Source organism: Micropterus salmoides, unplaced genomic scaffold (genome assembly GCF_014851395.1).
Source record: "Micropterus salmoides isolate LMB-PRFRI ecotype aquatic unplaced genomic scaffold, ASM1485139v1 Ms_hic_scaffold_1, whole genome shotgun sequence".
NCBI classification, from domain to species: domain Eukaryota; kingdom Metazoa; phylum Chordata; class Actinopteri; order Centrarchiformes; family Centrarchidae; genus Micropterus; species Micropterus salmoides.
Genome location: NW_024040040.1, coordinates 61,375,533 through 61,388,712, shown reverse-complemented (window position 1 = coordinate 61,388,712; position 13,180 = coordinate 61,375,533). Strand labels below are relative to the sequence as shown.

General features: G+C 39.2%; 1 protein-coding gene across 2 annotated transcripts; it reads left to right on the top strand.

Moving 5' to 3' along the window:
* The first annotated feature begins 1,866 nt into the window (after nt 1-1,866).
* On the top strand, nt 1,867-11,787 carry LOC119915243 (galectin-related protein-like). Of its 2 annotated transcripts, none has more exons than XM_038734796.1 (6): nt 1,867-1,976; nt 2,933-2,977; nt 6,179-6,262; nt 7,110-7,198; nt 9,813-9,996; nt 10,712-11,787. In XM_038734796.1, exons 2-6 carry the CDS (start codon nt 2,939-2,941, stop codon nt 10,853-10,855), a joined length of 540 nt encoding a protein of 179 aa, XP_038590724.1. In that variant the 5' UTR covers nt 1,867-1,976; nt 2,933-2,938; the 3' UTR covers nt 10,856-11,787. The 2 variants fall into 2 exon arrangements, with proteins under 2 accessions (XP_038590724.1, XP_038590715.1); XM_038734787.1 differs by having other exon boundaries at nt 1,896-1,976; nt 2,829-2,977.
* The last annotated feature ends 1,393 nt before the right edge of the window (nt 11,788-13,180 follow it).

Below are 13,180 nucleotides of genomic sequence, written 5' to 3'. Positions count from 1 at the left end.
GCACACTAATCTGTGAGGTCAGATGAAGTGTTTTGATATCATTGTGCGAGCATAAGCGTGCATAAAATTGTATTTTATTTTTTTTACAACACAAATTATTTATCTGTACCCTCCGGTACCCAACCGAAGCAGCCAGAAGTCTAAAAATGTTGTCCTTTAGTGCCTTGCTTAAAGATACACAACACAGCACTCCTGTTGGCTACAAAGAGCTATCTGTGTCGACCAATGAGAGCTTTACGGGTTAACACACATAAAGGGAAAATGCAAGTTACTGTATTTAAAATGTATTTTTTGATGTTTTGTTTGAATTGTTTTGTCAGGGAATTGTTATTATATTTTATTTTATACTGTTTGTTATTGCTTGTTACCATTTTGTAAAAAAAAAACAATAATAATGTTTGTATTGTTTTTTTTAATGTGTGTTTTTTTTACCATGATGATGCTGTGTTTTATGCGATTTTTAATAGAAATTTACAATAACAATTTAGTTTTAAAATGAAAAGGATGAAGAAAGTTACCTTATTTTGTCGCAGCTCTTATGTTAACTTGGCTGTATCGGTCTATTTATGCTGACAGTGGACAAATATCAGATGATTTAAATCAATAAAATTGTTTTGTTGTTTATTTGTGGATTCTTGAAAGTTTGACCTATAATTGAATTAAACACCTTTCCTCCTTTTTGTACATTTACAGACACTTATTGAGGTTACAGGATCTAACAGGGAACACATCACACTACCACTGTTGTTACCCTACAGAACATACATACGTACATTGTGCTTTGTCAGGTTTATAATGAAGGCTCTTCAAACTGATAGATGGTTTAACCTTTCAACCTATTTTGTGAAATTGGTCCAGTATTGAGGGAGCACGCTGCAGTCGCAAAACAGTAATGTAGTGTAAGCCTTCCAGGAAATTACGCCCCGTCAAAGTACGTCTACTTAAGTGTTCGTATTTGGCACCGACAGACTCAAATTGTTTTTACAAGTGTCTGATGACATTATGGAAAGGATCCCTAAAGAGAGAGATGCTTGGTCCTCAACCATTTGGCCTAGATGCATAATTCTGGTCTCCTTTGAAAGGTCGGAAGCTAAGGAATATAAATCCATTGTAAATTAACATTTATTTTACCATTACAGACTAAATGGAGATGCAATAAAGAAAAATATATTTTCATCCTCGCCTGGTAAAAAAAAGCTATATTTTAATGCAATACACTATCAAAACCATCATAAGGAAGATTATTATACAACTGAAAATCTTTTAATGCACTTGGAATGCAACTGTAACTGTAAATTTGATGAATAAACTAAAATACAACAGTTATACAATCTTTCAAAAACACACCAGGTGAATGTCCATATTTTGGCAATATTTACTGTTTACATGTTGACTTTTATTGGGAGTTATCTTTTTCTGTCCATACAACCACGTTACAAATAACATAAAGCTTCCAAAACATTGAAATATTGATAAAAACAGTGAATATCAATATTCCTGTGACCAAAAGCACTCTTTTGGTTTATAACTTGAGAACATCCTACTGGGTTGGGGGGCATCAATCAATCCGGATTGAGCAGGCCTTTCATTTGATACCCTGCATGTCTATGTAGCTCATACAGGTCGCTTGGTCGATTTGTTTGTTTGTGTTATGGTGTGACTTTGGGGCTTTAAAACACCAAAGTCACACCATAACACAAACAAACTCAGTGATCAAGTCAGCAGTAATCTTTACATGCCTCTGAGTGCACATGGAGCATTTGCTGTCGTGCTGCTGCTTTCTCCTCCTCCTCCTCCTCCTCCGCCTCGGCCCTTTCCTTTGACCTCATGTCCTCCTGCTTCCTCTCATTGTTTTACTTTCTTCATGGAAAAACGGAAAAGGAGAGTTATTCAGCGTTTTGTGAATCACGAGAAGGCAGAACCACAGATGGAGCAGACCCAGATGAAACTCCGTTCCTCGGCTGCAGACTCGTGAGGTGAGTGTTTCTGTCACTGCTGAAACTAACCTAACCATGGAGCTGCCTTCAGATGTACCTTTGAGGATAAGTCTGGTGATATTCAAATCTTTTCTTGTCAGCAAATCCCACATGCAGAATAAAACCAGTAGTGAACGTATCTCACAGCCTGATATGTCTTTGTCCTCTGAGCCATTGAAACTATTAAAACCCATCAGTGAGCCTCTCTGCTGCACTGGGTGACATGTTCCTCCATCACCATGAACACACACACTGTGGTTTATTCTGACTCAGTCCCACATGCACGATGCACAATGCAAATTTAAACATGAGAACCAATCAGCCTCAGACCAGCATCAAACTTTACTGGAAACGGCAAAGGAAGGACAGTGTGCATGTGGAAAATATGAAGAAACAAAGTGAATATTATTCAACACATAGCCGTGCTTTTAAGAGTAAATGTAATCATGATTATTTTCAGTACCTGTAATAGATTACATGTAACTAGTTACTCCCCAACACTGGCTGTGTGAACTCTGCTCTCTGCTATCAGACGTACAGATAAATATATTGACTCTCTGTTTGCTTTTACACTCCCACTAACTTGAAAGTCTGCGTTAGAATTAGGAGTCAGAGGAACTTAGAAGAAGAAATAAAGTCTGTTGAAAGGTTTTAAAACACTTTTGCTTTGACCAACCTGCAGAGGATTTAATATTTTCCTGCAGCTCCAGCTCCACAATAGGCTCACTTGTTATTGACCTGAAAGAGAAAGGCATGCAGCAGGGGCAGCTGATTATCAGACCGTGTGTGTGTGTGTGTGTGTGTGTGTGTGTGTGTGTGTGTGTGTGTGTGTGTGTGTGTGTGTTGTTGGAGGGTAATGAGCCAGGTTGAAGCTTTACGTCAGCGTCGACTCTGGAGACGTCGGAGGCGGACAAACTGGACCTGCAGCTCATTTCTCTGCTGTTTGTTTCCGTCAGATCAACATGGCTGAGATGCACAGAGTGACAGCGCAGGGCAGGAAGGTACGTTTACACACCTGAGCAGCTGGTCAAAGATTATAAAACCACCACCACAGCAGCAGAGATCAGCTGAGATATCCCTCTGGCTGGCAGAGGGATATCTCAGACTGACATTTGTAAACATTTGTTTTATTCCTCAGGTGACTGTTTGGACTGAAAATTTTCTTAGTTTTGAAATTATGTCAACCTGCTGCGTCCCAGCTAGTGTGAAGCTGAACCCAGAATGAGACAATGCAACTTCCAGCCAGAATTAACAAAATAAAAGCTCTGTTAATCCGCACGGCAGCATTTTCAGAATCAGCTTAATTGGCATTGGCAAGTATTTGAACACAATTACAAGGAATTAGACACAAACAATTTACAGTGAGATAGAAATAGACATACAGCTAAAAACACAGGCAACAAAGCTGGACAAAGAATTACAAATTAACATTATGTAAATACAAGTAGGTGGGAAAAAATTATATGGTATATATCAGCATCAATCAACTTTATTTATATAGCACACTTAAAACACCCGAGGTGCTTTATAGGGTAAAAGTACAACAAAAAACAGGAATTACAAGGTAAAATTACAGCAATAAAACATAGTATATCATAGAATCTATTACATATAATGATAATAAAATAAAACTTTCTTAACTCGAAGGAAAAGCCAAAGAAAAGTAATGTGTTTTTAACAGTGATTTAAAGCGATATAAATATATAAAATGACCAACAACATAATGTCTGTCTACAAGTCAAGTGTTTCTGTAAATTGTAAACAAATACAATAACTGCGACAGATTAAATATTAAACACAGTATAGGCCAGATAACTTTTTATAAAGGTGGATATGTACAGTTTATATAACATGTCTATATACAGTATGTCCAGTGTGCGTGGTTTGTTTTTGACAATGGTGAAATATCACATTTTGTATTTAAGAATGGAAATATGTCATTTCTAATAGGTGGAGGTAAATGGATGTGTTAGTGTTACATGGTTATTGACACTATATTTAACTGTTCATCAGGCCTGTGGAAGGAGTTGTTTATTTTAAATATTTAAATGTCATTAAGAAGTTAAATATAACACAAAAGAAAATAAACGGCAAAATGTAGTCAATAAGTTCATAAAGAAAGTATGTCTGCTTTCTGCTGCTGGTTATTTTTAACCCGTTTTAACACTTCAAGGGAAAACCAGGTCTTGTCTCTTGAATTTACAATTAGGAATTTCTCATAAGTAATACATGGTTTATTTTCAGACTGGTTTTGATAATAATTTAAGTCAATGTTGCTAAATTTGACTTGTTTTTGTCCCAGAAAATAAATTCAAATAAAAAGGATTTGGTATTTCTTCACCAGAAATATGTCCAGGTGTTGTGGACAGTAGCTGGAGGAAGCCTGTGGACAAACTTATAAAAAGAAAAGCTGCTTTTAACAGTGCTCTTCTTCTTTTGTTTTTTTATTATTTCCTACTACAATTTACTTCTTCAGTTTTCATTTTGTCACCTCAAAACTTAACATGATCTGTGAACCTTTGCAGCACTGTGTTCCTATCAGCTGCTTTTATTTTGAAGGCACACAGGAACTCATTAATTTATTCAGACTTGACGCTGCACATGCCGGTCACGAGGTGGTGTGCTTCTGACTTCAGTCAGTCGCTTGTTGTGAGTGTCAACATCAGTCTGCAACAGCCATTAAACACAGAGCTTTTATTTATTTATTTTTACCCAAAACTCTCTGAAGGGTACAAACTGTCTTTAGGTCATTTTATATAACTTTCTTATTATGTCACTAAATACTGCTGCAAGTTTTAGATACTTGCTTTTATGTTTATGTTCAAATGTGGATCAATACATTTAATTGGGATGTTCCTGTTTCACAAAAATAAAGTGTACGTTTTAAATAAGAAAGTGAAATGCAGATTTAAGTGTTTTCTTGTTTGACATGCTTTACCATACTTGAGTATTTCCATTCTGTGCTGTATATTATTTATTACTACACTTATAGTCACTATACCCATTACATAAAAACACATATGATGCAGTGCTGTACTACTAATGTACTCAGTAGTATCCACAGGAACTTACATGTATTTGTTGTAAAAATATGATATTCTATAATAAAATAATTCTGTGAAAGAAGCTATTCTGCATAATGAGTACTTCTACTTCTGATAATTGAAGTACTTTTTGCTGGTAATACTTCTATATTTCTTTTACTTAAAGAATATTTTGTATTTTTAAACCTGGGCCCTATTTTCACATATATTGGTGTTGAAATCACTAGTAGGTACAAAAAGTTTTGAATCCGTGCAGTAGATGCTAAGCAGCTGCAACGTATCAGGGCCATCGGGCCTGCAAAGTTGTCAGACTGTTACACCAGGTGTCTGACAACATCGTGGAAAAGATCCCTACGAGGGACTCCCGGTGGTGACCCCCATTGCTTTTAACAGGAAACTGAAGTCTCGCTCAAGGACAGTTCTCGCTCTGAAATCTCGTGAGAAGCGAACTGCTGCAGGAAGATACCGGTGAAAACGTTGAGTCAGAGTTGGAGGGAGGAGTTTGTTGTGCTGGAGTAATATTAGGAAACGCATTTACATTTTCATTTTACTCAGTTAGCTGACGCTTTTATCCAAAGGGACATACAATTGCTTTAGACGTTAGAGGTCGTACGCCTCTGGAGCAACAAGGGGTTAAGTGTCTTGCTCAGGGACACATTGGTGGATGTGGGGAATCTAACCGTGGTCTTCCACACAGCAGTTCCTCTATGCACACAACTCCTAATTTTGAGGGTTGAATTGCCCCTGATTAATAAATTGCAACCACTGAAGCTGCTTCAGCTGCCGGCTGAAGCATCTACTGCACAGATTCAAAACATTTTGTATCCATGAGTCATTTCAACACAAACATATATGGGTTTAAAAATCCCGACATTTGAAGTAAAGGAGCTGAGTGCTTCTTCCACCACTGAGAAGAATAATGATGTTAGTCCCTCTGATCAGATTTTTATGAAACATCTGTGGATACTCATGGTCTCCAGAGGATGAACTCATGATTCTGATTTAACCCCACTTCCAACCCTTTTCTTTTCCATAGAAATGCCGATTTGTTCACAAATAAATAATAAAATCAAAGGGTGAATTGATTTCAAACAATCTAAATATCCGCAGGAATTTCTGGATGTGAAGGTAAAATGATTTCCTTTTGTTCCCTTTCAGAAATGGGTCTTTCCACAGAGGAGTGCGACTGATGAAAGTAAACCGAGTGTTCGTTCTGCTGACAGAGATGCTGACAGAAATCTGGTAACATCGACTCTGAAATCAAACGATGAGCTGACAAACACAGACTCTGTACTGTGAGGGGTCATATATGAAAAAACTGAACTGAAAACCAGAGTGAAGCAAATGCTAACAACTTCAAGTGATTTTATAAAACAAAATTCAGATAAACATTAAAACAACAAAATAATATTTATCAGTCAAGCTAACTTAATGGGAAAGCCCTGATTCTTGGCAAAAATTAACTACAGTATAAACACTTATAGTTGTATATAATCAACTTGAAAAATTCTAATCTGAAAAAATATCACTTAAAAGCTGCAAACAGCGCAGTCGCAACTAAAGAAAACTTTTTTAAAAAATGGATTAAAACAATAAATTAAATAAATTACACTCTTTCTGTTTCACACAACTTAAAATTATATTATATATAGTGATAATATTTTGGAAAAAAGTCACATTACAAGATAAAAGTCAAACGTTTGGTGAAAAAATGTCATGTGTCATGAGTAGATTGTTTTGAGTCGTAATTCTGGAAAAGTCCTATTATTACCAGATAATGTTGATTACAAGAAAAGCAACAAAATTTTAAGAATATTTGTAAATTTGTACAATAAAAAGTTGTGATATTTTGTGAAGAAGAAAAAGTGTAATCAAATTTTCCCACTTTACTCAACAGGAAAGTTTGTTTTAGGAAAAAGATCAGTCTTTAGTAAATGATCACTTTATTCTCAAAATATCTTCTTCTTCTTTACTCTTGTTTTCACCTCACAAACATTCTTATCTTTTATTTTTATCACTTCCACTGCAGTTAGATCCAGAATAATTAATCACAATTAGTGTGCGTGATCTCTCTGTCTTCATTATGCAGTCAGTTCCCTTCAGAGGTCACATCACAGGTGGGATGCGGCCGGGGATGAAGATTGTAGTGATGGGGGTTGTGGACTCCCGTCCTGACAGGTAAAAAACACCTTTATGTGACTTCCGCTTTCCTTTACGAACACATCCTCCTCCCCTCAGTATCAACACACTACTTTTGTTTTATTTAATCTGCTTTTATTTCTTTTTACATCCTGTGTAAAGTGATGTCTGGCTGACACTTTAGCCCGGAGCAGAAATATCCCAGCACACACTGACCTGATCTCAGGGGACTTAAATTGGATATTCATGATCCCCAGCAAATAATTCATAATCATTTCATTGACTTCCTGGCTTTTCCTCTTGTGCCACCATCAGGCTAAAATTCCCACTTCACCAACACTTTGGTGCATGAAGTATTATGATAACAAACAGCTCAATTCCCAGTAAAGTCTCTCAGCACACTCATACTCCCCAGAGGATGAACCAGTTTGATTATATAGGTGCGTTTGACTTCATGTGGCGCTGCGCAGCGCTGACTTAACGTGATGCATGCTGGACTTAAAATAAGGCTGTTGGAAACCATAGACAGTATATTACTGGACGAAGTCACCCTGCTGATTTGAATGGAGAGCAGTGAAGCCAGTTTTGGACCAATAAAATACAGGGCTGCTTCCTGTTGGCACCAGCGTCTACTGCGCATGATCGCGCAGCATTACTGTGGTTTAATGATGTAGAACAACGGCAGAAACACATACAACATAGCTGCGCCAACAAAAAGTTTCATGGCTCAAAGTTTGTCTGACTGAGATCATCACTGATTAATCAGCCCACCTACGAGGCTCACCTGCCAAACACTAACGCAGCGTCACTGATCGCCGAATAGTTTTTTTTGATTTCCGAGAGTTTATAATCTAAGCAATACGGGTCCATCTCTCGTGCGACGGGGTGTCACAGGGTTTTGACGTAATTTTTGGGCCTACATGGATCCCTCCAGGCAGGCTTTGGTCGGATTCACTGTCCAATCTCTGGCTTACCCCCTTGGTTGGAACCACCTTTTGCCTGGTCTCGCGGCATTTTTCATTGATAATTCCGTGAGATCAGTCACTGATCACAGCTCACAGTGCAGCTGTGCAAGCTGAGCAAACCCATGGAGGTAGAAGCCCATGGAGGTTGAAGCTCTTGGAGGTAGAAGCTCCTGGAAGTAGAAGCCCATGGGGATAGAAGCCCATGGGGGTAGAAGCTCTTGGAGGTAGAAGCCCATGGGGATAGAAGCCCATGGAGGTAGAAGCCCATGGGGGTAGAAGCCCATGGGGGTAGAAGCTCATGGAGGTTGAAGCTCTTGGAGGTAGAAGCCCATGGGGGTAGAAGCCCATGGGGGTAGAAGCCCATGGAGGTAGAAGCTCTTGGAGGTAGAAGCCCATGGGGGTAGAAGCCCATGGAGGTAGAAGCCCATGGGGGTAGAAGCCCATGGGGGTAGAAGCTCATGGGGGTAGAAGCTCATGGAGGTAGAAGCTCATGGGGGTAGAAGCTCATGGGGGTAGAAGCCCATGGGGGTAGAAGCCCATGGGGGTAGAAGCTCATGGAGGTAGAAGCCCATGGAGGGAGAAGCCCATGGGGGTAGAAGCCCATGGAGGTAGAAGCCCATGGAGGTAGAAGCTCTTGGAGGTAGAAGCCCATGGAGGTAGAAGCTCTTGGAGGTAGAAGCCCATGGAGGTAGAAGCCCGTGGAGGTAGAAGCCCATGGAGGTAGAAGCTCTTGGAGGTAGAAGCCCATGGAGGTAGAAGCTCTTGGAGGTAGAAGCTCTTGGAGGTAGAAGCTCTTGGAGGTAGAAGCCCATGGAGGTAGAAGCTCTTGGAGGTAGAAGCCCATGGAGGTAGAAGCCCATGGAGTTAGAAGCCCATGGGGGTAGAAGCTCTTGGAGGTAGAAGCCCATGGAGGTAGAAGCCCATGGAGGTAGAAGCCCATGGGGTAGAAGCTCTTGGAGGTAGAAGCCCATGGAGGTAGACGCCCATGGGGGTAGAAGCCCATGGAGGTAGAAGCCCATGGGGGTAGAAGCTCTTGGAGGTAGAAGCCCATGGAGGTAGACGCCCATGGGGGTAGAAGCCCATGGAGGTAGAAGCTCTTGGAGGTAGAAGCCCATGGAGGTAGAAGCTCTTGGAGGTAGAAGCCCATGGAGGTAGACGCCCATGGGGGTAGAAGCTCTTGGAGGTAGAAGCTCCCGCAGGTAGAATGTGTCCGACTTGACGGCGCCATTTTTATTCCCGCCCCTGCAGTCACCTGCAGCTCATGTTAGGCTGTCAAGTCGGCCACAGTCATTTTGCATCTTTTCTCTAGCACCATCCTCAGGACAAACATGTTGAGACCCACTCCTCAGTAAGGCTCAGTTCAATACAGTTTGTGTAAAGAACATTTTTGTCATTTTTGCAGAACAGTAGCCCTGTTGCATATGGCCAGATACAAAATGTTAATGCTGTTTCTCACGGTCCCCAGTGCAGAAAACAAAGAGTTCTCAAAAGAGTATCTCAGTACCTACCTGCAGCTGACAGAACAACAGCACATTTTTCTGTTGTCATATCTCCTCATAAATACACTCTGAATGGGGCTTCAGGTCATGTGCAGTTCACGATGATGTGCTCTCTGCTGTTAGGGATAATCACAATCCTTTGTGTAAAGTCAGATAAAGACGTATGGCTGGTGTCTGACCCTCTGTTAGGTTCTACGTTGCCCTGACTTGTGGCTGTGGAACATCCGGAGAACCTCCGTCTGATGTGGCCCTGGAGCTCTGTGTTCGATTCAGGGACCGCCAAGTCCTGCGCAGAGCCTGTGTGTCTGGATCCTGGGGGGACATCGAAAGAGCCGTCCCTTTCTTCCCCTTCATCAGAAACCAGCCCTTCAAGGTACCAGCAGTAGCCCACAAAATCTGTGCAGGAGTCTTTATCTTCTAACTTCTGCCACACTTCTCTCATCCTGCACCCTGCTGTTGTTTTCGTTACGTTGCTGCCTTCAAAATAAAAGCGCATAAGCCGTCTGTCGGAGCTAGATCAAATGAATGACGTGTATTTGATATTATTGGATCATTTTTATACAAGTAATATTCATACTGTTTGAAATAAATGAACTGTTTTATAGTAGCCTGCTTCAGTTTTTTGCAAAATATGGACACCTGTCCCAAATACAGGAATGGTCAATTAAGTGATTTTAGCAAATAAAAGTCCGGGCTATTAATCAAAGTTTTACAGTAGGTTAAGATGTGAACATCCTGTGCACCAGGGATTAGTAAAATGATGTAAGTTATCTACAAAATGTAGACTTAAACTTAAAACATGTCACCTTTGACTTTCTTCCACACTCATCCATCCACCCTACCACTTACTTACTTTGTCACTCTTTAGACTATGTCACCTGACTTCTTCTGCCACTAGAAATAAACAAAAACTTTAACATTGGTCGTAATTAGCTGCTGCATAATCGACCTATACGGCCGTTAAATGTGTCCTGATGATGCTCAGTTATTCAGTAATCATGCTGGTGTTGGAATCAAACAGACACACATCTCTCCTGTCAGGTTTCACTTTAAAATGTTCAAAGCTTGTGTCTCGTCTCTCCTCCCAGATGGAGATTCGCTGTGAACAAAGCCGGTTTCTTGTGTTCGTGGACGGGCAGCAGCTGTTTGACTTTTGCCACAGACTGACATCACTCGGCGACATCAACACATTATGGGTCAAAGGCAGCATCGCCATCACTAAACTGGCTTGAAGTAAAAGGACTTCACTGTTGAACACGAGTCCCTTTCAAAGACACGGATCTCAACTCTTTGGGCACAAACTGCCAGAACTCCCCTTGTCTGAACACGGTCTGTTTTCACTGTGGACATTTTGGTATCAGATGCTTGAAGTTCAATGATAAATGATAAATGATAAATGATGATGATAAAAATTAAGATTTTACAAATGTGTATGATGATTTGCAAGTAAGTGGTGGTGTTATAATACCAACAAATATGAAACTACTTTACAAATAATGCTTTCCAAGTTAAATAAATAAGTCTATGAACTTGAAACTATGTGATATTTCAAGTTCATACATCTAAAAACACATATAAATATCTACAATTATTTGCATTTATCACCAATATTAAGACTCTTTTCTCTCTATAGTTTCAGGCTAGATGTTGATCTTAGAAGAGGTTAGTTTTTATTGTTTTCTTCTATTTTGCACTGAACTACTTATAAACACAACTGCCTGCTAATGATTAAAGTGTAGCACTGATTACTAATCAAACCACTGTAATTGGTCACTGTAATTTGCATATGTTTGGTCAAACTTTTCCTTTATTTTATTACAGAACTTTTTATATTCTAACATTTTAGACATTTTGTAACTTATTATATTGGATGATTGTTCCCACAATGTCCTACATAACAGTCTGTCTTTGTTATGTAAATACAGTCGGGAATGTTTATTAACGGTTCCTGCATTGCCTTTATATATATTTTTTTAAATCGACTTTTTAAAATATCTGGAGAATGTAATGAGAGTAACAGTGCAGTGTTTTCATGAAACTAAAAGAACCTCAGGAAACAGATAAACCTAATAAAGGAATAAAGACGAAAACAAAAGTTTGGTAAACTAAAAGTGTTTTTTTGTGTAATTCACCGCTGTCGTAAATAAAGAAAGCTGTACATGTGCATTTTTTATCATTACATTACTTGTGATCAGAAACCAACAAGTAGATAACTTTGCTAAACACCAAACATCAAGCAAATGCAATATTACTGACTAATCCAGCAGAAAGGTCAGCTCACCGTCTGTCCTGCGGCCTTTTATTTCACCAAGTTCTCGCCAACGTCCGGCAGCCTCTTGCCTGTTCTCTCTCTTTTTCTCTTCTTAGCTTCCTTCCTCAACGTCCTCTCCAGTCTCTTCTCCTCTGCCATTAGCTCCACCAGCCGACGTATGAGCACTCACAGTAACGTAACTGATGAGTGTCTTATCTAGAAGGTTTGCTAACATCAACTTGAGATTTATAGCTAGCAGCTAAACTTCTTTCCGTGAAACCTCTCGCAGATTTAGCTTGAGTCTACTACTCTGCTAAAAACCAAACATCAAGCAAGCGCAACAACACAAGACACAGCAATATTACTAACTAGCACAGCAGAAAGAAGGTCAGCTCGCCGGCTGTCCCGCTACCTTTTATTTCACCAAGCTCTCGCCGCCAATGTCCAGCAGCCTCTTGCTCGGCCTCTCTTTTTTTTCTCTTCTTAGCTTTTTCCATCAGCGTCCTCTTCGGTCTCTTCTCCTCTACCATTAGCTAACGTTACGTCCGCAGAGCTCTGGTATCATGATCTCTAGATTCATTGCTAGCAGCTGAAGCTCTTGCTGATTTCACATGAAGCAAGCACAACAACACAGGGCACAGCTGTTATTACCAATTAGTCCAACAGAAACAAGGCCAGCTGGGCGTCCATCTCTTTTAGCTCATGCCAGAAAGATGTTTACACTTGTCTGGTCTCACTCTCTCTTCGGTGGGATTGATTGTATATTTTGTTGTATGTTTTGTTTTTAAGTCATATTTTGTGATCATGAGTAAACAAAGCATGACGATGACCACACCTAGGCTTTTGTGATCTTCTGCAGTTACGGGCATAAGACACAAGATATTTTCCCAATATTTTTTATTTTATTTGTGCCCATCCATTCATCGTCAACCGCTTATCCTGCGTAGAGGGTCGCAGGGGACTGGAGCCAATCCCAGCTTTATATTTGTGTATATTTTACTAATATTTGGTGAATATTTAAATTTTTACAAATACATTACTTAAAAATAATAATTATTATATAAATAAAATTAAATAATTTTCAGATATTTAACTGATATATTTGTGTATATTTTTCCAATATTTTTCAGATAGTTTATCAATATGTTGTAATTTTACCTAAATTTATTTGGCAATTCTCCTAGTATTTTTCGAATATTTTACTGATATATTTGTGTATATTACATATATATTTTAAAAACTTTTGTCATATGTTTTCCCAATATTTTTCAGATAGTTATTAACATTTTGTTGGATATTTATATGA

Coding starts and splice junctions, on each gene's coding strand:
- LOC119915243 (XM_038734796.1), top strand. CDS start 2,939: ATGGCTGAGATGCACAGAGTGACAGCGCAGGGCAGGAAG. Junction 7,199..9,812: donor GTGGACTCCCGTCCTGACAG/GTAAAAAACACC, acceptor ACCCTCTGTTAG/GTTCTACGTTGCCCTGACTT. Junction 9,997..10,711: donor TCAGAAACCAGCCCTTCAAG/GTACCAGCAGTA, acceptor CTCTCCTCCCAG/ATGGAGATTCGCTGTGAACA.